This window comes from Dryobates pubescens, chromosome 38, assembly GCF_014839835.1.
Source record: "Dryobates pubescens isolate bDryPub1 chromosome 38, bDryPub1.pri, whole genome shotgun sequence".
Taxonomy (NCBI): domain Eukaryota; kingdom Metazoa; phylum Chordata; class Aves; order Piciformes; family Picidae; genus Dryobates; species Dryobates pubescens.
Window position 1 is genome coordinate 3,298,936 of NC_071649.1, and position 23,094 is coordinate 3,322,029.

Here is a 23,094-nt window from a genome sequence, read left to right on the forward strand (position 1 = left end):
CTCTCGTTCTACCCTCTCCACTGAGTTTTTAAGAAGTGTCCAAACCCCTCCTATGCTGACAGAGGTGGGATCTCATGTCAACGATGCAATTGCTTGAAAAATACACAAAACACACAAAAATAGTAAAGGCTTTAGAAAAGTGTAAGTCTGGGCAAGCTACTAAGTCACCTCTCTGGAAAGGCCTTATAACATTTAACTCTAAACAAACAAGAACTCCTTCCTGATTTTATATGAGCTGATATGTATTGATCAGCCCCAGATAGCCCAAAGTATTTGTGGAAATCTTGGTTTAATAGTTTGTTAAGGCTTTGCTGTCCTTGACTGAATCCTGACCAAGTATTTTAGCAGTTAACTTACAAATAAGCTTTACACATTTGCACCAAATTACTAGAACACAGGGGTGCAGCATACCTAAAGGACTGGTTATAAACAAAAAAATCCCCCAGTAAAGCTCCTGAATGCTCCATTAAGGACTTGGAAAAAAATATTTCAGACTTTAAGCCTCAGATCCCAGTATAATGGAAAATACATTTCACTGTAGGCTCTGTTATTTTAAACCCAGCATAACTCAGCTAAGGTTGACAGCACAGCCAGTCATGGTTACCGATACAGTCCAAGTCAGTGAGGAATCATCAGTCTCAACCTCCCTGAACCTTTTAAATATTGTCAGTACAATAATGTGGGGAGTCATAGCATAACATGATGTGGACTTCACCTGGACCAAGGAGGTAACAAATTGCCTTAATTTTTCATCAAGCACTCGGGTTCAAGCTGAGTGGTTTTTGAGGCATCCACAGTGCTTGGCCGCCTGAGTGCCTGGTTTGTGCACTGCAGTGCTGCTAAGTACCAGGGATGGGGAAGGTTACAACTCTCTCTTATCACAGAAGTTCAAATTTAAATACAATTCCTAATCATACAGCTCACAGAGCAAAATTACCTCTGAAGTACTAATTCAAATGCAGCCCTTAAGCCTTTTGAAATTCTGCAGTTAAGCACAACCTCTAAGACTTTGACCTCCTATTTTGGTTGCACTGTATTTCAGCACACTTGACATGGGTGAGTATCTGTCCTTAGTGAGGCTAACAGGATCTCAAGTATGTCTGCAGCCAAGGAGTGGCAGCCTTTACAAGATGAATATCCTGTCTGGGGCCCCAACAGTGTTTTGTATCACTTTCCAGTGGCTGTGCCACAACAGCCTCAGAAGGTCTATCCAGCTTTGCCTGCAAATTTGAAACCTGCCAAATGTAATTTTCTGCATACATTTGCTACTTTCTCAAGGGAAATATCTCTAGAAAGAAGAAATGTGCCCATTCTCCAAATGACACCATGAACACTGGAGGGCAGTGCCAGGGAGGAGGGCGTTGTACTGACCTGTGTGCGGGTTCAGGAGGATACTGCCAGGTGGTATCCCTGCAGCTTCAAGTGGAAGAATGATATAGCTGGTGTTGCTGGGGGCCACCTGGCCACTCATCCCGTTCTCAGGGTAGGACACGCTGCCTGAAGAGCTGGCTGTCACCCCAGGGACAAGGGATGCACTTTGGAGAGGCTGATGTATTCGTGACAGTGATCCTGAGGAGCCAGCGCTGCTGGAAGACTCTGAGCCTAATGGAGAGACACAGCCACACACTAGTCCATGCCCAGCTGGCAGGAGGGAGGTTTTCACTCCCTGCCAAGCTCAGTTTCCAGTGTTATTTCTACAGTTCTAAAGACCACTTTCCTCTCCCAACACCTGCTGCCCCCATGCACTAAATAACCTTTATCAAACACAACACAAACCACTCGGCATGTATTTATCACACCAAACTATTGGTTCATAAGGTAAACAAGCTGAAAACAGAGTTGGTAAATGAAAACTGAAATAAATAAACAAACAAGCCCAACAAAGCAAGGCACAAACCCCCACCAAACATTTTCTGTAAGTGAAAACCCAGCAAATGAGTTCAGCCAGGGAACAAGGGAGCTGCTCCATACATGTCTTAACTTAAAGCTATCTAAAAGCCTAACACTTTGGGGACTGGCTTTTCAGCACCTAGCCTATTAAAATTGATCAACCAAGAGAAATCAAGCCTGCTAAAACACATTTGTGCCTGGAAGGATGAGGAGACACCTTATTTCAAATCCCCAATATGACTTCCTTCCAAACTTCAGAGATTTTAGCTGCTGGGATTTCAATTTGCTGCCCATAAAAATGACAATCTCTGAGCAGGTAAAGCTCAGATGAACAGCCTCCTTAAAGCAGGGGGTTAAGGCACATACAAGGGAAGTGTGAAGGCAAATCTGTGTGGATGCTTCCTCCCCAAAGTGAAATACATTTTAATTGGAATTTCTTTTACTTTACTTCTATTTTACATCACCATTTGGGCACTTTTATGAATACATATTGTAAAAAAACAAACCCTAAAATGATTCCAGGAATCACTACTTAACCAATTTTGCCCCCATTTATCCTGTACATAAAAATGATGTGTTTTAATTCTTTTCTATCACTACAACTCATTTCTTATCACTCTAAGTCTAGACATATTAAGCCAAGTAAATTCCTCAACTAATATCTGGAAATTAACACCAACTAATCTTGTCTTTGTAGCTCTCTGATTAGCTGTTTCCATGGTGGCTAAATCTGGACTTAGAAATCACCACATAATGAGTTCAGTACTGTAGCAAATGAAAAGAAAAAAAGAAGAAAGAGAGGGGAGAAGAGAGGGGAGAAGAGAGGGGAGAAGAGAGGGGAGAAGAGAGGGGAGAAGAGAGGGGAGAAGAGAGGGGAGAAGAGAGGGGAGAAGAGAGGGGAGAAGAGAGAGAGGGGAGAAGAGAGGGGAGAAGAGAGGGGAGAAGAGAGGGGAGAAGAGAGGGGAGAAGAGAGGGGAGAAGAGAGGGGAGAAGAGAGGGGAGAAGAGAGGGGAGAAGAGAGGGGAGAAGAGAGGGGAGAAGAGAAAAAGAGAACTATCTGACTTTATTCACATTCACATTAAGAGATGTCTTGCTGAAGACTTCTGAAAGGAACTCTGAATAAATGAGGTTTTTGCCCCCATTACACAATCCAGCCCTCCCCTGCCCCCCCAGTGTGTAATGATGGCTACTTCTAGATTCTTCTATAATTCTTTTTGCTGTTTCACAGGTGGCATAATAATAACCTTCATATTCTCATCACTTTCCATTAATATATCTTTTAGGTATTCTGAGAGACATAGCAGTTCAAAGAGAAAGAGACAGAAAAATCAGCACAAATGCTTAATAGCTTAGAGGGTTTGTGGAGGGAGAGCATAGAGAGGTACCATTAATTCTGCGGCATTCTGAGTGCTAGTGAGTGATGCAACACATCTGATTCTATTTTCTTTGGGGCAGCACTCAGTATCTGATGATTCTGAGGTAATTTTACCCTTTCTTAACAGGTGGGCTCTTGAGATCTACCCACTCTCTAGAATCATAGAATCATTTTGGTTGAAAGAGACCTTTTAAGGTCGAGTCCAACCAACACTGTCAAGTCTGTCCCTAAACCATGTCCCTCAGCATCATGTCTCCATGCCTGTAAAACCCCTCCAGGGATGGTGACTCCATCCCCTCTCTGGGCAACCTGTCCCAGGACAATCGTTTTGGTGAAGAAATTTTTTCCTAATGTCTGATCTAAACCTCCCTTGGTGCAACTTGAGGCCATTTCCTCTTGTCCTAATGCTTGTTACTTGAGAGAAGAGACTGAACTCCCACCTCACTGCAACCTCCTTTCAGGTGGTTGTAGAGAATGATAAGGTCTCCCTTGGGCCTCCCTTTCTCCAGGCTAAACAAACCCCAAATCCATCAGCTGCTCCTTAGAAGACTTGTGCTCCAGAGAGCCAGTTTTTCAGGAAGAGGAGTGCGCTGATCACCCCTGGAAGTATTTTTGTCTTGGATATAATTTCTTTGCTTAGGAATATTTATTTGCTACTTTTCCTAAGTCACTTGCATTTCTGTATATTACAAGATATTTTGGGCTTTATTTCTGATCATGGTATGTGTTGCTATGAATAGGACTGCCTCTGTAAGCTGCACTGCTACATGACTAATGCTTCAGCACAGCTGGTTGATGGAAAAGTATACCTAGAGACAGTGGGCTCGTGATTTATTGCCTGTGCATTAACATTCCTGCAGTTTCTCTTGGGCTCACAAGATCCACCGTAAAGGCTAATGATCAACAAGCAGAAATCCTGTTCCAAAACTCAGAGACAAAACTCTAATTTACAGAACACTTCCTAGAGACAAAATTAAAACAAAAATAAAATTTAAAAGGAGAGAGGAACGTATTGAAATGCCTGCAGCATGATTGGCTTTCCCCTACAGCAGCAGCAATGAACACCTCACAGGAGAGATTAGACTGGCTCCAATTACTTGGAGCCCAGCCAAGGAAATTAATGATCCTTACAGATCTGTATCAACACAGCTGATAGCCCAGTGAAGCCAGCTTTTTTCAAATGGGGGGGGTTGGGGGGGGGAAATATATTCCAGCAGATGTGCATTCCACTGAATGGAAAATGCATTAAGAGAAGCTAAAGATGCAGCAGTTATGTATTTAGGTCTTCCAACAATTATTTAAACACCTGTAGCCTTTGCAAAGGGCATTGCTTTGAAAAAAACATCTTGCCCTGCCTCCTAGCATTGGATATTAAAACCTGTTGTGATGTGTCACTGAAACCAGCACGGTGGCTGGTGAGCTAGATTGGTTAATGGCTGAGCAGGTATGGCTCTGATGCCTACAGGAGCATCTATTTCACTTACCACTAGGCATGCCTTGTCAGCCCTGCAAAGTCCACTGTGTTCCTGGAAATCTGAATGAAACAGTGCTTTGTACAATGCCTCAAGTTGTAGCAATGCAATCTAATGCCAATTTGTTCAATTATTAACTCCCCTCTCAATACTGAATTACAGCTTAATCTATCTCTCTCTATTTACTAAGTTCCAGAATAATACAGAAGGAAATTTTATTTGCAAAATACAATCTGTGCTTTTCAGTCTTTCTAAACCCCTGCATGAAAAGGACCATCAGAAACAGGAAGATAACCACATAAAGGGTTTCACACAGCCCTCTCTTGTGAGGTTTGCAAGAATCAATTCACACAATTCCTTTGCTAAGCTCTAATTCCCATACTGTTGAATGCAATTAGAGTCTAAGACTAATTGACACTACTGGACTTTAGTGTAGAGAGAAGCACGTTCTAGGATCTGTCTTTGCCTCAGGGGAGGCTGACATCTTTCTCTGCTTCAGTTTCTGCTTGTCTGCTGTTGTAGCAAACTTAATTACTGAACTACCAGGAGTTAAGGTCAGAATGTTTATGTTTGGTGACAATATTAAAAACTATCCAGAAAGGCTACAGTAGTATTCATAGAAGCACAGAAAGGCTTAGATTGGAAGGGACCTTAGATATCACTAACAGGTCATCTTGTGTGCAATCACACAGCACATACAGGATGGCCAAGGGATCAGGCCCAGCCAGCATGGATTTAGGAAGGGCAGGTCCTGCCTCACCAACCTGATCTCCTTCTATGATCAGGTGATTGCCTGGTGGATGTGGGGCAGGCTGTGGATGTAGTCTACCTGGACCTCAGCAAGGCATTTGACACTGTCCCCTACAGCAAACTCCTGGTCAAGCTGTCAGCCCATGGCTTGGATGGGAGCACACTGCGGTGGGTTAGGAACTGGCTGGAGGGCCGAGCCCAGAGAGTGGTGGTGAATGGTGCCACATCCAGCTGGCAGCCAGTCACCAGTGGTGTGCCCCAGGGATCAGTGCTGGGCCCCATGCTCTTTAACATCTTTATTGATTGTCTGGATGAGGGCATTGAATCCAGCATCAGTAAATTTGCAGATGACACCAAGCTGGGGGCAGGAGTTGATCTGCTGGAGGGTAGAGAGGCTCTGCAGAGGGACCTCGACAGGCTGGGCAGATGGGCAGAGTCCAAGGGCATGAGATTGAACACATCCAAGTGCCAGGTTCTGCACATTGGCCACAGCAACCCCATGCAGTGCTACAGGCTGGGGTCAGAGTGGCTGGAGAGTAGCCAGGTGGAGAGGGACCTGGGGGTACTGATCGATGGTAGGCTGAACATGAGCCTGCAGTGTGCCCAGGCAGCTAAGAGGGCCAATGACATCCTGGCCTGCATCAGGAACAGTGTGGCCAGCAGGAGCAGGGAGGTCATTGTGCCCCTGTATGCTGCACTGGTTAGGCTGCACCTTGAGTCCTGTGTCCAGTTCTGGGCCCCTCAGTTTAGGAAGGATGTTGAGTTGCTGGAACAAGTCCAGAGAAGGGCAACAAAGTTGGTGAGGGGTTTGGAACACAGCCCTGTGAGGAGAGACTGGGCAATCACTCTCTCTGTGTAAAACTTCCTCCTAACCTCCAGCCTAAACCTCCCCTGACGCAGCCTGAGACTGTGCCCTCTTGTTCTGGTACTGGCTGCATGGGAGAAGAGACCAACCTCCACCTCCCTACAACCTCCCTTCAGGTAGTTGTAGAGAGCAATAAGGTCTCCCCTGAGTCTCCTCTTCTCCAGGCTAAGCAACCCCAGCTCCCTCAATCTCTCCTCATAGGGCTTGTGCTCCAAGCCCCTCACCAACCTTGTTGCCCTTTTCTGGACATGCTCCAGCAAGTCAACCTCCTTCCTAAACTGAGGGGCCCAGAACTGGACACAGGACTCGAGGTGCAGCCTAACCAGTGCAGTGTACAGGGGCAGAACGACCTCCCTACTCCTGCTGGCCACACTGTTCCTGATGCAGGCCAGGATGCCATTGGTCCTCCTGGCTGCCTGGGCACTATGCAGGCTCATGTTCAGCCTACCATCAACCAGCACCCCCCAGGTCCCTTTCCACCTGACTGCTCTCCAGCCACTCTGACCCCAGCCTGTAGCTCTGCATGGGGTTGTTGTGGCCAATGTGCAGAACCCGGCACTTGGATGTGTTCAATCTCATGCCCTTGGACTCTGCCCATCTGTCCAGCCTGTCTAGGTCCCTCTGCAGCAGATCAACTCCTGCCCCCAGCTTGGTGTCATCTGCAAATTTACTGATGATGGACTCGATGCCCTCGTCCAGATCATCAATAAAGATGTTAAAGAGCATGGGGCCCAGCACTGATCCTTGGGGCACACCACTAGTGACTGGCCGCCAGCTGGATGTGGCACCAGTCACTAGTGGTGTGCCCCAATTTCAAGTGTCAGATTTTCCCATTAGCTTTTAAACATTCATTTTCTGCCTTAATGCCATTCAGTAGCATCTTGGAGAGAAGGACAGAAATAGTGATTCAGCTATTACTTCCTCAGACTTTCTTTAGGCTGACTGAGTAACAGTTTGACACCGTGTCCTGGTTTGGAAGGTGTTAAGTTTGTTGTGACATTCAATCTTTCTCCCCATTTCTTCCTTTTGTTTCTTTTTTCACTTTATGTGCCTGAACTATCTTTCAAATTTAAACACATGGCTTAAAAAAAGTCAAACCACTTACAACAGGTAATTGCTCTGCAAAAGACATGGAATATCAATATCACTGATGCTTAAAAAATGTACTCTTAAGAGCTTTTATTTGAAAGCAATTTGGGGTTTGGTGTATGTGGAGTGCAGATGCATTTACATCTGCATGGGCATGCTTCAGAGATCTCTCCTTTAATACATTTTCTAAGTGCATCCTTTCATATGTGTGCCTTCAACACTAAAACAGCTACTTAAAAGCAGGTTTTGCAATTCTCTCTTGCAATCTGAGGTCTCAACCCTCCCAACTAGATTTCCTCAACACTATTTCAAATGAATAAAAAAAATAGAATAGAATTAAGCAGGCTGGAAGAGACCTTTGAGATCATCAAGTCCAACCTATCATCCAATACTATCTAATCAACTAAACCATGGTACCAAGCACCCCATCCAGTCTCTTCCTAAACACCTCCAGTGATGGCGATTCCACCACCTCCCTGGGCAGCACATTCCAATGGCCAATCTCTCTATCTATGAAGAACTTCATCCTAACATCCAGCCTAAACCTTCCCTGGTGCATCTTGATACACAAATGCACATACTGCCCAACAATGAATTCAATATGTTGACAAAAGGATCCAGTTTCCCACCCTGAATCATTCATCCTATTGGAAAGGAGCAGTAAGAGTCTACTTATCTTCACCTCATATGATTAAGCAATTCTATCCATTTTCCAGGCTCTCCTGCATTATAGACTGATTTGCACCACTGACCATCTGCATTGCTCAAAGCTTCAACATCTCAAATCCTTACCCAGTCTCTCAGTCTATATATCACACCAGCTACTGTGGTCAGTATGCATTACCCCACTTACCATATTACAGCAGTGTGATTCTGATCATTTAATAACATCTGTTTAAAAGCAAAACCAAAACAACCCACATGCAAATCTAACTTAATGCTCTGTACCTCTGCAACATAATGCTGCAGAGAAATACCTTCACTCTGCTGAAGGTGAATGATACGGGGAGGGGAAAAGAGAGTGTATGAGGAACCTGTGCCTCCTCCCTAACTCATTGTGTATGAGGTTGTAGCCAGGTGGGGGTTGATCTCTTCTCCCAGGCAACCAGCACCAGAACAAGAGGACACAGCCTCAAGCTGTGCCAGGGGAGCTGTTTAGGAAGAGACTGGATGGGGTGCTTGGTGCCATGGTTTAGTTGATTAGATGGTGTTGGGTGATAGGTTGGACTCGATGATCTCAAATGTCTCTTCCAACCTGGGTAATTCTGTATTCTATTCTAAAAGTTGTGGGAGATAGAGAAATGTGGAGGTAAAAGCAGGGTCTGCAAAATCCTCCAGGCCCCACTCCATTGCCTATTTAGCCTTTAGGCAAACAGAAAAAGAGTGGAGTTTCACAACTCCTCATACACTAGTTTTGCTATGTTGCATATGCTCATGCTTAGGAAGGGGCCAGAGGCAAACAACTACACTGTACTAATGGTCAAACTCAAATGCATGCCTTAAAATCCATAGGATTTCACATACATAAGGATGGAATAACCCCAAAGTAGAATATTACCTTGGAAGGGATCCTTCTGGGTTCCTTCCAACTTGAGATATTTGATGAATCTTAAGATAATAAACCCAAATGTCCAAGAGGGCCAGCAGCATCCTGGCTTGTTTCAGGAACAGTGTGCCCAGCAGAACTGGGGTAGTGGTCATCTCCTTGTACTCAGCACTAGTGAGGCCACATCTGAAATGCTGCCTTCCATGCTGGGTCCCTCACTACAGAAAAGTGCAGGATGCTTAGCCTGGAGAAGAGGAGGCTCTCTAGATCTACCTGAAACCAGGTTGCAGTGAGGTAGGGGTCCATCTGTTCTCACAAGTAACAAGTGACAGGACAAGAGGAAATGGCCTCATGTTGTGCCAGGGGAGGTTTAGACTGGACATGAGGAAAATTTCTTCACGAGAAGTATTGCTAAGCCCAGCAACAGGCTGCCCAGGGAAGTAGTGAAGTCACCATCCCTGCAGGTATTTTGAAGATCTGTAGATGTGGTGATGAGGGACAGGGCTTAGTGGTGAACTGAACAGTGCTGGGTTAATGGTTGGGCTCCGTGCTATCAAAGGTCTCATCCAATCTCAAGGATCCTATGATTCTGTAAGATGTTCAATGATACAGATATGCAGTAACCAAGTCAAATACTTCCTTGATTTATTCTGAAAACATTCTCCAGCATCCTGAATCATGGCAAAGGCCACCACACAATTTTGGGCACAGGAGTGAAAGCTGACCAACCTAGGCTTGATAAACTGGGATTCAATTGAATGCTGTCCATAAAACACTCTCAAGCTGAAAAAAAAGCACTAAGTGCTAAGTATTGATTACTACTTATCCTGTACTATGTTTATCAAATGAACTGAACTGATGGAACCTCCTGATAGAATCATTATTTATTATGTACTTTTACACAAAAATATAATAGAGTAGCTTCATGGCATGGCCTGATGATACTTAGATCCTGACCCCATATGTTAATGTACTTGAGCAGTCAGTGTAAATAAATGCAGGATTCCCACCAGGTTTGTAGTCTCCTTACTTTCATTTAATGGGAACTAAAGAAGAGGCTGGAGAGATTGTGAGACCTCTGTAAGTCCAGAGCTTCCATCTGCTTCCACTACAGCACACTGCCTCATCTGCCAGCAGTAAGAGAGAGGCTGTGGTCCAAGATACAGATGGGTCTGCATTTTAGCACCAACAAAAGGTTCTTCGATTTCTCATCAGTCATGAAGCATTTGATTCTTCATGATTCAGAAAATATTAAGAAAAAGGCAGAACCTGTGCTTTGTCTGAAGGGAGTACCAGAGTACCACCTTTTCAGGCTGTTTGAGTAGGATGTGCACATACTCTGCTCCTGCAAATGCTCACCTCATTTACCACAGGCACCAAGTCTTCCTCTTGATTCCCACAAATCCCATACCAGGTACCCAGATACTAGTGTACATGGATGGATATACTCATCTGCTATGCAATGGTTCATGTCACTCACCACTTACAGAATCACAGAGTGTTAGGGGTTGGAAGGGACCTCTGGAGAACACTGCGTCCCACCTCCCTGCCAAAAGCAGGATCACCTAGGGCAGGCCACACAGGAACATGTCCAGGTTGGCTTCAAAAGTCTCCAGAGGAGACTCCACAACCTCTCTGGGCAGCCTGTTCCAGTGCTCCATCACCCTCATCATGAAGAAGTTTCTCCTCATGGTGAGGTGGAGCTTGCTGTGTTCTAGCTTCTGTCCATTATTCCTTGTCCTGTTACCAGGTGCCACTTGAAAGAGCCCGTCCCCTTCCTCTTGACACCCACCCCTCAGATAGTTACAGACATTAGTAAGTAAGATCCTCTCCAAGCCTTCTCATCTCCAAACTAAACGGCCCCAGGGTCCCAAACTAAACACATCTCTTCACAGGGCAGATGCTCAAGTTCCCTGATCATCCTCGTGGCTCTTCCTTGGACTCCCTCCAGCAGATGCCTGTCTGTCTTGGACTGGGGAGCCCAAAACTGGACACAGTGTTGCAGGTGTGATCTCACCAGGGCAGAGCAAAGCAGGAGGAGAACCTGCTGGACACACCTTTACTAATGCACCCCAGGGTACCATTCTGACCAACCACAGAGCTTGGGCTAGGTCTCTGAAGGTCCATTCCAACACAAACCATCCTGAGAGATCCCATCCTCAGCAGGCAGGTTCCAGAACAGCCATCTCTCCTCACAGACCCAGTGTGGTGAACCCAGTACAGTACAAGCTACCTGTTTTGGACAGTTTGCCGGTACTTCTGTTGCTTGATGAGCTATCTCCTCTTGTCAGGACGGTGATCCCACCAAAGCTGGCTGTCTTTGTTATGGCTGGCTTCAGATTCCGATTGGAGCTGTCCGAGTCCGTGCTGCTCCATGGCCTCTGGTGGTCTGCCCACTTCAGTTCATTCTCTGTGCTGCTCTGTCGACTGCCAGATGCCTTCCCTATGCTGTCTCTGTTGCCCCTACAGACATTGTGAAACAAACATTTAGACACCAGCAAAACCACCTCAGGGCAGAGTCTATCTCAGGTAGCCTGCAGCAAGACTGATAAAGAAACCCAAACCACTCTGCATTGGTGAAAGCAGGCCTGAAACAGGGGATCTGGTCCCTGCCCTCACCTGCCCTCGGTAAGTAGGCACTGCTGTACCCTTTCACATGCACAGCACTCACCACTGCCAGCCTGCTGCTCATTTCCTAAGAGGGCTGCACTGAACTGAGCTGATGTTAGCATTTCTGTTCCCTGGTGACCAGTCTGTTCCCTCAGCAAATTCTTGGCTACTTCTCCCTTTGCTGTCCATCACCTGTAATGTTTTTCTCTCTAACTTCATTTCCTTCACATCCATCCTCCTTATTTCTATTGCACCTTGTCACCACTCATCATCTGCTCTGTGAAGTCACCCAAAGCCTTCTCCTAAACACATGTGACCAGTGTGACCCTAAACTCTCCAGTGATAATGCTCCACTCAGAGACCCCCCACCAGTTGTTTAGGTGTTTTTTTTCCCCTCCTCTGCATACAGTAATCACAAAACTCTCTAGGTAAAGACTGTCTGTCTCTGCACAGCTGCAGAGCACCCACTGTACTGTGAGTAACACCACAGCAAACTGTGAGCAGCATGTGGAGGAGAATTTGGGTTATTTATGGTGAACAGCTTACAATGTGCTGCTAAAATGACAAAACCAGCATACCTACCACAGCTTAGTGCACCACAACTGTTATCCCAAGTGACACTAACAACACTGCCTTTTGGAAGGCTTTTAGAAGATGTTTTCCCTCCTCCTGTCTCATTTTACAGTATAATGCCTTGCAGGCTCAAAGCTCTTTCCACAAATCAAAAGGATGGGACTGCAGCTAGTGCTTTCTTCTGGTCCCCTTTCTCATTTGAATGTGGCTCCTGCTTTTTATTTGGAGAACCTGCAGAGCTGTGCCACTTGGGATGTGAAAGAGCAGTGTGGCTAAGCTGGGATCAGGATGGTTTGTGCCTTGCTTGTGATCAGAGCCTCTCATAGATGTGATCAGCAGCACTGGATGGTTTGTTCCTTGCCTGTGATCAGCAGTATTAAGCTGTTGGCTTTGCTAGACCCAGACAGTGGGAAAGCACAGAGAGAAACAGCACAGAAGCAACGATGTAAAAAATATAGGAATAAAAAAGGAGTGGTTCTTCAGATTTAAATGGAAAGGGAAAAAAACACAACCCAAAGTATACTATTAACAGACTCTTCTGGTTTTGTGCTTAGAAATTAACAATTCTTTTGTATTTATACGCTAATGGAAAAGAAGGAGTGAAACAGAATGCTTTTCTATCCCAGTTATCTGTGGGTGTGGATGTAAAATGCCTCCTTACTCCTGCATGCCCTACCCAAGATTCTCAGATCATCCAGGCTAGCCCAAAGCATGCAGAAAAGTTTTTCTGCCTGTGACCATGGGCTGCAGCTCCAGATGCTCCCAACACTGCTCCTTACCTGGTGCAGTCTTGCCATCTCCTCCATGGCTGCTGTGCTGATGTCTAGTCAGCAACCATGAGTCACAAAGTCCCTCAGCCTTTTCTTCTCATAATGAGGAAATGCATAACACAGATGATGCAGGTTTGAACTGACACAACCCGTCCCTGCCACGTATGCCAACCTCAATGCATACAGACATCTCAGTAATGACCCTACTTCTGCCTGAGTATCCAAGTGCCTTACTGGATGAAGGACATGCTTCATCAAGCATCAATTGCTTCTGCCTGTTCTGCTTAAGACTTGTGGCAGCTGATTGAATTTAAAAGCAGCTTGGCACGCTCAGCTCAGGATGGTACGAGCTGAACCTGAGACCTCATGGTGTGGGAAGAGAGCACTGCTAAGCCTCTCTGAGCAGTGCTGTCACTCATCAGGTTGGGTATTCCACAGGTCCAGTTTGTCAAGTGATTGAAAAAATGTCTCCCTGGAAATGTGGACTCACTCCTCCTGGTGTCCTGTGACTTGGGATGCAGTCTAGTGGTTAGGATTCGGCGCTCTCACCGCCACGGCCCGGGTTCAATTCCCTGTCAGGGAAGCTGCTTTTGGAGGAGACTTGATGGGGTGCTTGGTGCCATGGTTTAGTTGTTTAGGTGGGTTGGATTGATTGTTGGGTTGATGATCTTGAAGGTCTCTTCCAACCTGGTTTATTCTATGTATACCAGCAACTTTCTATGTATATCTGGGATATGGGATACATCTGAATGTTTTCTGGGCAGAAGAAATTGGAGTTTAGAAGGCAAAGTTCACTGAGAGAGTTTCAAAACACTGCTGCTTTAGGTAAGGGAATTTGAATTCATTTCACCTCATTGTAGTTTTACTTCAGCTCCTAACAAACTATCGAAAGGAAAAAGAGGTCACTCTGGGCACTGGCCTGGGAAAAGTGCCTTTTGTATACACTGCAGCAAAATGAGCTTCCAGCAGTCAGAGCACCCCTTCAAACTGTGACAGTCTGAGCAGCTGGGCAGCTGAAAATCTCCTATGGCTCCTGAGCCAATGATCTGTCAAACCAAGGAAAAGGGTCCTGTTGTGACCTCCCATGGGATTAGCAGGGTAAGAACTCTTTTCTCCATCTTTTTTTCCAAGCAGAAAAATGATATATCCACAGCCATCAAGGGTGAGGACACAGAGAGAATCACAAGTGAGGGTTACTAGGAAAGGAGTATTAAATGAAGTCATACAAACCTAAACAGCTGCCTTTTCTTATGGGTGTCATTGCATATGCTACTGTCTTCCAACAGCCTACTGAAAAATGAAAAGAAAGGTTATGGTAGCAGACATGGCAATTCAAATTTAACTGAGCTCTAAAGCCATATTTATTTCCTAGCAGCATTTTCCAGTTTGCACTAGATGTATAGCTTAAAAAAACAGGGCTAAAACTGGCCCCACCCCCCATAACTGTTCACAGTCAACTGAACACAAGAAATGCCAGCCAGGGAGGCTGAAGGCCATTTGACATTTCCTGTTACCAAGCAAGGCAATTCTCAGAAGCCAAGGAACCACACATCTACATCCAAAAGAAAATTCAGGAAAACGTCACCCCCTAAGAATGTAAAAATATGCCAGCCAGCAAAATACCACATGGGTAACTCTAAGCACTTGCTAAATCACTTGGAAATCTCTGTAGCTCAGAGAAGTGCTCAGGCTCTCTGATCAGAAAGGAAGGCAAAGCACTCAAACACATACCTAACATTCAACACATGAAATCAACGAGACCATTCATGTGCAGGGACCCAAGTACGAGTTTAAGTGCTTCATCCAATCAAAGGCTGTAAGGCATGCATCAAGGAAAAGCAGTGTCCTGAGGAAGCAGCTGAAATCTCCCTCCTGACAACACCTGTGCAGGCAGTGAGAGCTTCCAGCCTGGCCTTTCACTGTTCTCCTCTTGGGTATACATCCTCACACTGGGAAAGCTGGGCGGCGAGCTCCCGGGTTCCAGCAACGAGAACCATGTGCAAACACCAGAGCTGGCCACCTTCTCCTCCAGGCAGGTGTGGGATGGAATGTATAAACCAATGGAGGAGGCATGGCTATGAAGTTCATCTTATAAAGGTCCCCACCATACCCTCAGCAGTGCAGAGTCTGAGCATCTCACATACTGACTTGGGAATATGAACAACTGCATCATGTTTATTGTCTCAACCTCTTCAGGGAGGCAAACATAGATTTGCAGGAGCAACTATCTGCTTTTTGGTTCCTTTGTTGCAATTTTGGTTTCTTTGGGCTAAAACATATCTCCATAGTCATGATGCAGAAGCAGCAAATGAGGAAACATCTTTGGCTCTCAGAATAAAGGTGATTAGGAAACAGTGGCCATCATCTCCTGAGAGCCTTTCCTCATTCCTCTTACAGGGCTGTCCATCAGGAAAACTACTGCCGTGGAGTCATATCCACAAATGAATCTGGACAGATGTTAAGGATGGACAGAGATAGAAAGGTCTCCTTCTTCAAGGGGGTGATAAATGGTTTTAAAACCTGCATGGGACAGACTTGGGCTAGCACTGTCCAAACACTCCCCAGTGACATTCCCAGCCTTCTCACCTGCCATGAAAGTGCACAATTGCAAAGATTTTCAACACAGTTCAGCTAATTTGTGGTTGCTGTGGAGCTAACACTCCATATTTTGTTCATATTCAACAAAGTTTTGTCTTCCCTTTGCTTTAAGTGGGTTTATTACAATAAAAGAACCATCCATAAGAACTATCAGGCAGTAATGCAAGGGAACAGTTGGCTCAGACATCACCATTTCATTACCACAACACAGGAGTCAAGCAGGTCTGGTCTGGGGCACTTGAGAGCCTTCACAAGCAAGAAGTGGAGGCGGTGCTGCCACTCAGCCCCACAGAGGAGCAGGTTAAACAAGTGTTTCATAAACACCATCATCCAGCCACTGCTAGAGTGCTTTTGAAAGCCCAGTAAGTTAAGTTCTAAAAAGGCACTCCAGAGACAGACTGGTCATTTGCAATGAAACCTCAGGTGGGCTCCCTCTCCCTCCCACCATCTGCTGTTAGAAGCAGAAACGCCAAGTGTTGAGAAAGCAGCAGTAACACCTTTGCTGCTCAGATACAGTACTGCAGGGCAAGCTCTTTCCCCAGCTCCCGAAGCATAAAAACACTGCAGATAATATGGATTGCAGATAACACAGATTACCAATGTGCTCAACAAGCTTTGTAGTAGGATAAACGACTACAGATAGACAAAATCATAGAAAGAAACAACTAAGTTTAACAGAAAAAAAAAAAAAAGAGCTATTTTTTTTACCTGTTTTCCACAAAAAGGTTTTCCTGGGAGCAAACTGACTGAAAAATAAAAAAGGCATTGTATCAGACGTTCTAGATATGTTCTGCTGTTCCAATTCCTTCCTTGATTTTAGAATTACCTCCCCTGTTCAGGCTTAAGGGGATTTCAATTCATGCATCATTGGCAGAAGACAAGAGGGGGGAAAGAAGGGTCAAGAATAAGGTCAGGCCAGTAAAATAAATTCCATGCATTACAACACATTGCCAACGAGGGGGTCTCAGTTTGGGGACAAACTGAAGCTTCTCAGTCCTGAGAGCAGAAGGCGGCAGTATGTGCGAAACGCTGGCAAGTCCAAGGGGAAAGACCTTTCTCCTACGTAAGGAAAGCTTCCACCGGTCTACCCCTACCACCTCAAAATAAGAGACTGCAGAATAGCACAGAGCTGCAGGTAGGAAGGACACACAGGAGGCAAGCATGCAGAACTGACAAAGTTCTTCAAAGGGAGAGAAGATACTGCAGCACTTAGAAATCCCTACAGCTGGAGAGGAAACACTCATATCCGAACTGAGATATGAAACGATGATAATTGGCTTAATATTCACAATAATAATAGCCTGCTGCAAAATGGTTCTCTGCTGGAGAACGCAGATCTGGAGAGAACTCAGATCTGGAGAAAGGTGAAGGGCTCAGAAGAAATAAATCCTGTGGACAAGTGTGTAACTCTTTTAGCATTACTTCATTCTTTATGCTGAGAAATGAAGCTATGCTCAATTTCCCATGAATAATTCTCCCTCTTTGATTTTTCCATTTCCCTCCTATTTCATGTTCACTACATGAAGGGCCTCGTAGCTGTCACTGGATTGTACTTCCATGAGGTAAGAAGAAAGGATAGTCAGCACTTGCACTCAATTTGAACAAAAGGCAGGTAAAGGGAGGAGGGCAGCAGCAATCATGCCTATTAATTCTGTAGCAGACTCAGCTCGAAGAGCAACGCAGCACCAACATGAGTTGTGTCAGATTTTGATAGTGTGGGACCTGTATGGATCTGGGATGTTTCTGTTTTGGGAAGGGTGAGCCAATCACCTACTCAAAAAGTGCTGGCCAACACCAGCAACACCCTGCTCATTTCCAGTGCTCCAGCAGATGCGTGGGCAAAGCCTGCCTTTGGCACTGCACCCACTGCCCTCCCATCAACTCTCACAAGCAAGGAATTTAGCCCTGAGAAGGCAATGCAGCTTCTTTCTAAAGCTCTAATTCACCCACTCAGCATCCACACCAGGGAGCATCTGACAGCTCCCTGGGATGCCCTTGCGAGCTCCCCCCTTGCACTCCTACTAAAGGCACAAGGCTCTGGGCTGCACTGGTGGCAAGTGTACCTCTCCTTAGCACAAAGCTTCATGATACCAGGAGCAAGCTCTCCACTGCCAGAGACCAAACCCCCACCAGCTACAGCAGATCTAGGATTTCACCCCAGGATAGAAGAAGACACAAACTGCTCCAGCTAAGACCACTGGGACCATTGGTACAACTGTGACACTGTGTCTTCTCTCATTTTAGGCACTTTAGTCGCAACATCACATTAAATGTGGCTGTGCAGACCTCAGCATAGTTTAACCACCCCATGGGCTTGTACAAGCTCAGCTGTGGGCTGTGTCTTCACTTTGGAGGTTCATGACAGGCATTTGTGCACTGACCTCGCTGCAGCTGTGTTTCCAAAGCAGTGTCACACCTACTCCTACTCCTCCAGAGCAGCAAATAAAAAGCCCTTGCTCAGACCAGAGCAGAAAGCCATGTACCTGCCTGGAGGAGGTTTGAGTTTTCTAGTTTTTAATAAGACTGGGACATAAAACAGAATAAATATCTGGGATTTCTATTTTATAAAGCAAGTGGAGAGGCTTGATCCCTTCTCAGTGTCTTGATGGAAACCACTACCAACTGCATTATAGACTTAACGGCAGAGTCCATAATAATTCCATTTGTCTTTCTTCCTGGCTGATGATGCTGGCACAGGGCCACACACTCCCTGGAAGCTATTTTTCAGTACAGGTGTGAGGCTGAGAGGTAGAGAAGACAGGCACTTTCTTATTATGTTATTCTTGCTGCTAAAAAATCAGGCAGCTCTGGATAGCAATTTGGCTACTACAAGGTCAGGCCTCACTTTCCTGAGCTATAGCATTAATAATGCTCAAGTTAAAGCATCAGGAAAGCTTAAGTACACAGCACAGCTGCTGTCAAAAACATTCTTACAACACTTGGCTCTTGAATACTCAAAGACACTGACAACAAGCCTACAAAAGAAAAAATTGCTATGGAGACAGGCTACAAATTTGCCTCCTCAGAGACCTCCACATGCAAGGCTTCCAATAGGGTGCTCCATATGCCTATCTGTCGTTTATGAAATGAGAATTTCACTCTTCCAATTTCCCAGAACCTTTCAAAATCTCAACTGGAACACATGCAGCAGCTCTGCCAGTGTACTAGGTATGCAAGGGGTTGCTGCTCTTGGTTTTAATTGCATTAGCCAGCACAGATAACTTTAATGTGCAGCAACATCCTGCGGTGGATGCCACCAGGTAATCATTTTCACATCAGTTAACCAGATCTGATAATCTCAGGCTTCTGACTAACGGTTATTGCTTGGTCTGCAGCCACAAACAAAGGCTCTGGAGAGCAGCATGGGAGTTTCAGTATCTATCAGTATCAGGTTTATGGTAGCCAACATGAGGCATATCTTTGTTTTTATTAATTCTGAACCCTTTTCTTCCTAGTCTTTCCCCCCTAGAAGGACAGGACAGGTTGAAGTCACCTTTTCAAACACTTCCTTCATGACTTTCTTTAATCAGAGAGTGACAAGAATCCCCTCAGTGTACTTCTAAAGTAGAGGAATCATGCTTTATTTTATCTAAAAGATCTGGCTCTTCAGAAGTCACTGCTTAGTCAACAGCAGCCATTGTAATTGTCAGCAGGAGAACAAGAAGCGGGGTGTATTTCCTTCAGTAAGTTCCATGTGCACTGTGGAGAAGTCTAGCATTTGTAATAAACCAGCTATTTTTTCAGTCCACACACGACAATTACCAGGTAATTCATTTATGAACAATGGATGGGCCTTATGTGATTCTGGCTCATGAGGTTATACATTGTGCTAACCTTGAAGAATGAAATTTCCCCCACGTAATTTGATTGCTGGTCTTTAGAATCAATTTGCTGCGTGCTTAAAAGCCAAATGCGTTTGGAAATCTCAGTTTGCTGAGATTTGAATTCATGCACGGCAAAAGAACAACAAACAGGGGGCTTCACTCTTTGAGGATAATTACTTCTCAACCTGTTAAAAACAGTTAAGACAAGAAACTTTCCTGTGCAAGACCCAGATAGACCAGGTCGCCTGCTCCAGTGCACTTGGCTGCAAAAGCCACAAATTGTTATAAAACCGATTTTCCAATCAAAATGTGTTTAAAAAGGGAGCTTCTAGCCTTTGAAATTAAAAAAAAACCCTTGGAAATAGCTTTGAGCATAACAGGGCTCATGCAGTGCTCTTTTAAGGTCACCAACCTGAAAAGTTTGAGGTGCACTTTGCAGTTCTTCTGCAACTATTTATTTCTTCACCAGGCCTTTCATTAAGACATCACATTAAGAGGCCTCTCAATCTCTGCCACTTGCTATGACTCGACACGTGACAAGAGTCATTAAAACCTCCAGCTCCCCTTGTCAAAATTTATGGTAGCCAACACAACAGATGGAACACTTGCCAGAAGATATCATTTAAACTGACTAGCATCAGACTAATCATCATACGGGCTACCATAATGATGGCATTATTCATGAAGATATTTAGTTTGTTAAACTCTTCTCACTTGGAAATGAAGCTATCTGGCACTCCAGAGAGCTGCAAAATCACAGGAAGGACAAGCAAGGTTGGTCGGTATGGTTGTTGGTATGTGGGTTTAAGACATTTTTCACAGCACTTGGAACATGCACAGAATTTTCTTTTTTTTGCCCCTGTAACCAGGCTGCCTTTTCCTCCTGCATTTTGTTCAAGGTTCCGACTCTCAGGCTGATAAGTTATTCAAAGAGGTTTCGGTACCTCAAACGTGTTTAGAGTGGAGGTGCTAGGTGCAACAAGTTACAGCAGTTACTCTTGACCTTCATGGCTGCCCTTTGGAGACCTCTCATGCAAGCTCTCTTCATGCAGACTCTAATTAGAAGTCTCTATAATTCATTTGCTAAGCGAGGCACTGATAAAGGCTTGACTGCAGCAATGTAAACAGCATAGAGATAATAAAAATACCACATGACTAATCCCTCCCTGTCTTTCATTCCAGGCCTGCTAGTTGGAGGATGACAAGGCTTAGGTACCTACCTGAAAGAAACCTGGGGAGAACTGGATTAATTAATGACTGCAGAGGACTTGCAAACTATAAAGTCCTACATATGGTAAGTGGCTACCTGTAACAGGAAGCCATTGCTCTCTTTCCTGAAACTGAGAAAAAACACAAATGGCATTCTCCACTACCACAAGCACTGACACCCTCCTAAGAACACCTCATCTGTGTGGAGTGCTGCACTGCCAGAGGCTCAGCTAGCTAGCACACAACCCCTGTCGATGGTATCAGCATAGCCTGCTGAAACGCGCTGCACGGCGATGCTAATGCCTGCAGCAGCAGGGAGAGAGAGAGAGAGCAAACCAGCGGATATGAGAGAGAGAGGGAGAGACCCCTGACGCTGCTGATCTTTCCAAGTGCTCACTCCCCATCCACTTTAAATGCTTGCCACAAACCACGCCGTTACTTAGGGCTTGCTACTCAAGAGTTGCTAACCCAAGGGGCCGCAACAGTCTCCTGCTGTGGGCCATTAAAATGCTGGCTGCTTGCCTTAAAGCTCAAGTATCTGAAGCTAAAAATAGAAGGGAGTTGTACAGCAAGGTTCAGCACACCTTTCCAGCCACTTCCCTTCCTCAGCCTGGCATTTCTAGTTGCTGTGCCTGACAGAAACTGCATTCTTTTGGCAACAGCTTCCCATATGTTATCTTTAAACATTTTGCCTCACTTGAAGTCTGCTGCAAAACTAAAAAGATTTCTTGGTTTTGCATGAGCTCCTTAGTAATAAGCCAGAAACAGTAAGGTTCATATAGAAAACAGGCTGCAAAGAGGCTTTTGCAGTCCTTTGAAAACTTGGTAACTCTATGGCAGTATTTACATGAAACTCACAGGCTGGAAAAAAAAGAAGTAAACTGAAGGGCCTCTGCTTTCACTGGAACTGCCTCAGTCAGGAAAGACAAACTGAGGCTAAAAACAGTTAGATGGGGTAGAGTATCCATTAAAAAGCAAAATGACTTATCCCAAGTGATAACACCTCCCCCACCCCCCCATTAAAACTATACAATTTATTCTCCTGAAGAAAAACAGCTTGGATGTGTGTAACTCCAAAACTAGAGCAAAAGAAAAAGGGTATCTAAAATAATACTATTAGTCCTGCAGCATATGAACAGTTTTAATTTAAAAGGGCACTGCCAAATCTGATTTTTAACAAGAGGTTTAATTGGTTTCTTTCCCATAGTCAGATATCTAAGGGCAGAGCTCTCACTGAGATGAAGATAAAACAATAAAGTGTTGACATTTTTTCATTCTTTTAGGACCTCATCATTACAGTGCTACAGAAAATTACCATTTTCTTCCCTCTTCAGGAACATGAGGTGATGCTCACAGATACTTCCAGTTTCCTCTAGCCATGCAGCCTGCGGTGTGAGTTCTGACTTTTTGAAAGAGGCAACAATTACAATGTCTATTGAGCCTTACTCCTTTCAGAATAAAGCAACACAAACATCTCCTTCTGATGGCAGAAATACAGTTTCTTAATTGGTCCTTTCAAAAACTCCCATCTAACTCCATTTTTAACCTCTGGCTTTTCTTTGTTCTTAGGATCTTAGTGCTACAGCACTGGGCCAAAGAAGGACAAGAAGAAAATTCGACTGAGCTTGAAACTAACCTGAAATAACACTCAAAACTATCGAGAGTGTCCATTTAAATCACTGCCCTTTGATCAGCAAAAGGGAAGGTAACAAAGAAGGAAATCTAGACCACACGAACAAGAACATTCAAAGAAACAAGGTAAGAGCTCTCCAGACAACATGCTGGGCCTGATCTCTCCTCTACCCTTCTCCCTGCAACTCTCATCATCTCCTCCTCCAGAAACCAACCTCCACACCTCTCAAGCTCCTCTCAGACCCTTCCCTGTCGCCTCCAGCTCCACAGGGCAAGTTCAGCTGCTGTGTTTGTGTCGGAGGGGGACAAGACTGTCTGACTACTGGCAAAGGTATGGCACTAAAGAGGCAATTAAAACAACTACTCACATCTTGTGCAAATATTCTCTCCCTCACTCTCTGATACTCCTCTTCTCTCTCTTCAATTGATTTACTTCGTCTGTCATCTCTAAATGGAAGAATTCTGTTTTGCTGAGCAGAAAGAAAACCAGGAGGGTTATATAAGTTGAGCTGTTAAAAACTGCCATTAAGTAACTGTCAGCTGAGAATAATAAATGTTCACTTAAACAAATGAAGCATGAAAACGATAGGCATCCTTCCTGCAGGAAGCACTCCGTGAAGGCTGGGCACCTGAGGGTTTCCAGTGAGAGAATGCAAGTGGCTTTGTAGAGAGGGTGGCTGAAAGGTGGCTTTCTGCATGGCTTTTGCAGACCTGCTGTCCTAAGAGTGGCTGTTCTCACCCCAGGTCTGAGTGGCATTGGTCTCAGCTGCCATGATTTCCCAACTCTCCTACTGGCTGCAGGGAGCAGGAGGACAGGCAGCACTGCACTACCTACAACATCCAAGGAGGAGGAGGAGGAGGAAACTAGGCTGCAAAAGCTCAACTGCAAAC

At 45.0% G+C, this 23,094-nt stretch overlaps 1 protein-coding gene across 1 annotated transcript in view; it reads right to left on the bottom strand.

Moving 5' to 3' along the window:
* The window catches only part of ARPP21 (cAMP regulated phosphoprotein 21), a 110,429-nt gene that overhangs the window by 54,815 nt on the left and 32,520 nt on the right, over positions 1 to 23,094 (bottom strand). Inside the window, exons 12-16 of the mRNA XM_054177163.1 lie at positions 22,572 to 22,673; positions 16,247 to 16,284; positions 14,171 to 14,230; positions 11,221 to 11,450; positions 1,372 to 1,602 (exon numbers count right to left, since the gene is read on the bottom strand). Coding sequence (XP_054033138.1) covers positions 1,372 to 1,602; positions 11,221 to 11,450; positions 14,171 to 14,230; positions 16,247 to 16,284; positions 22,572 to 22,673 — 661 coding nt within the window. The remainder of the gene's footprint in view (positions 1 to 1,371; positions 1,603 to 11,220; positions 11,451 to 14,170; positions 14,231 to 16,246; positions 16,285 to 22,571; positions 22,674 to 23,094) is intronic.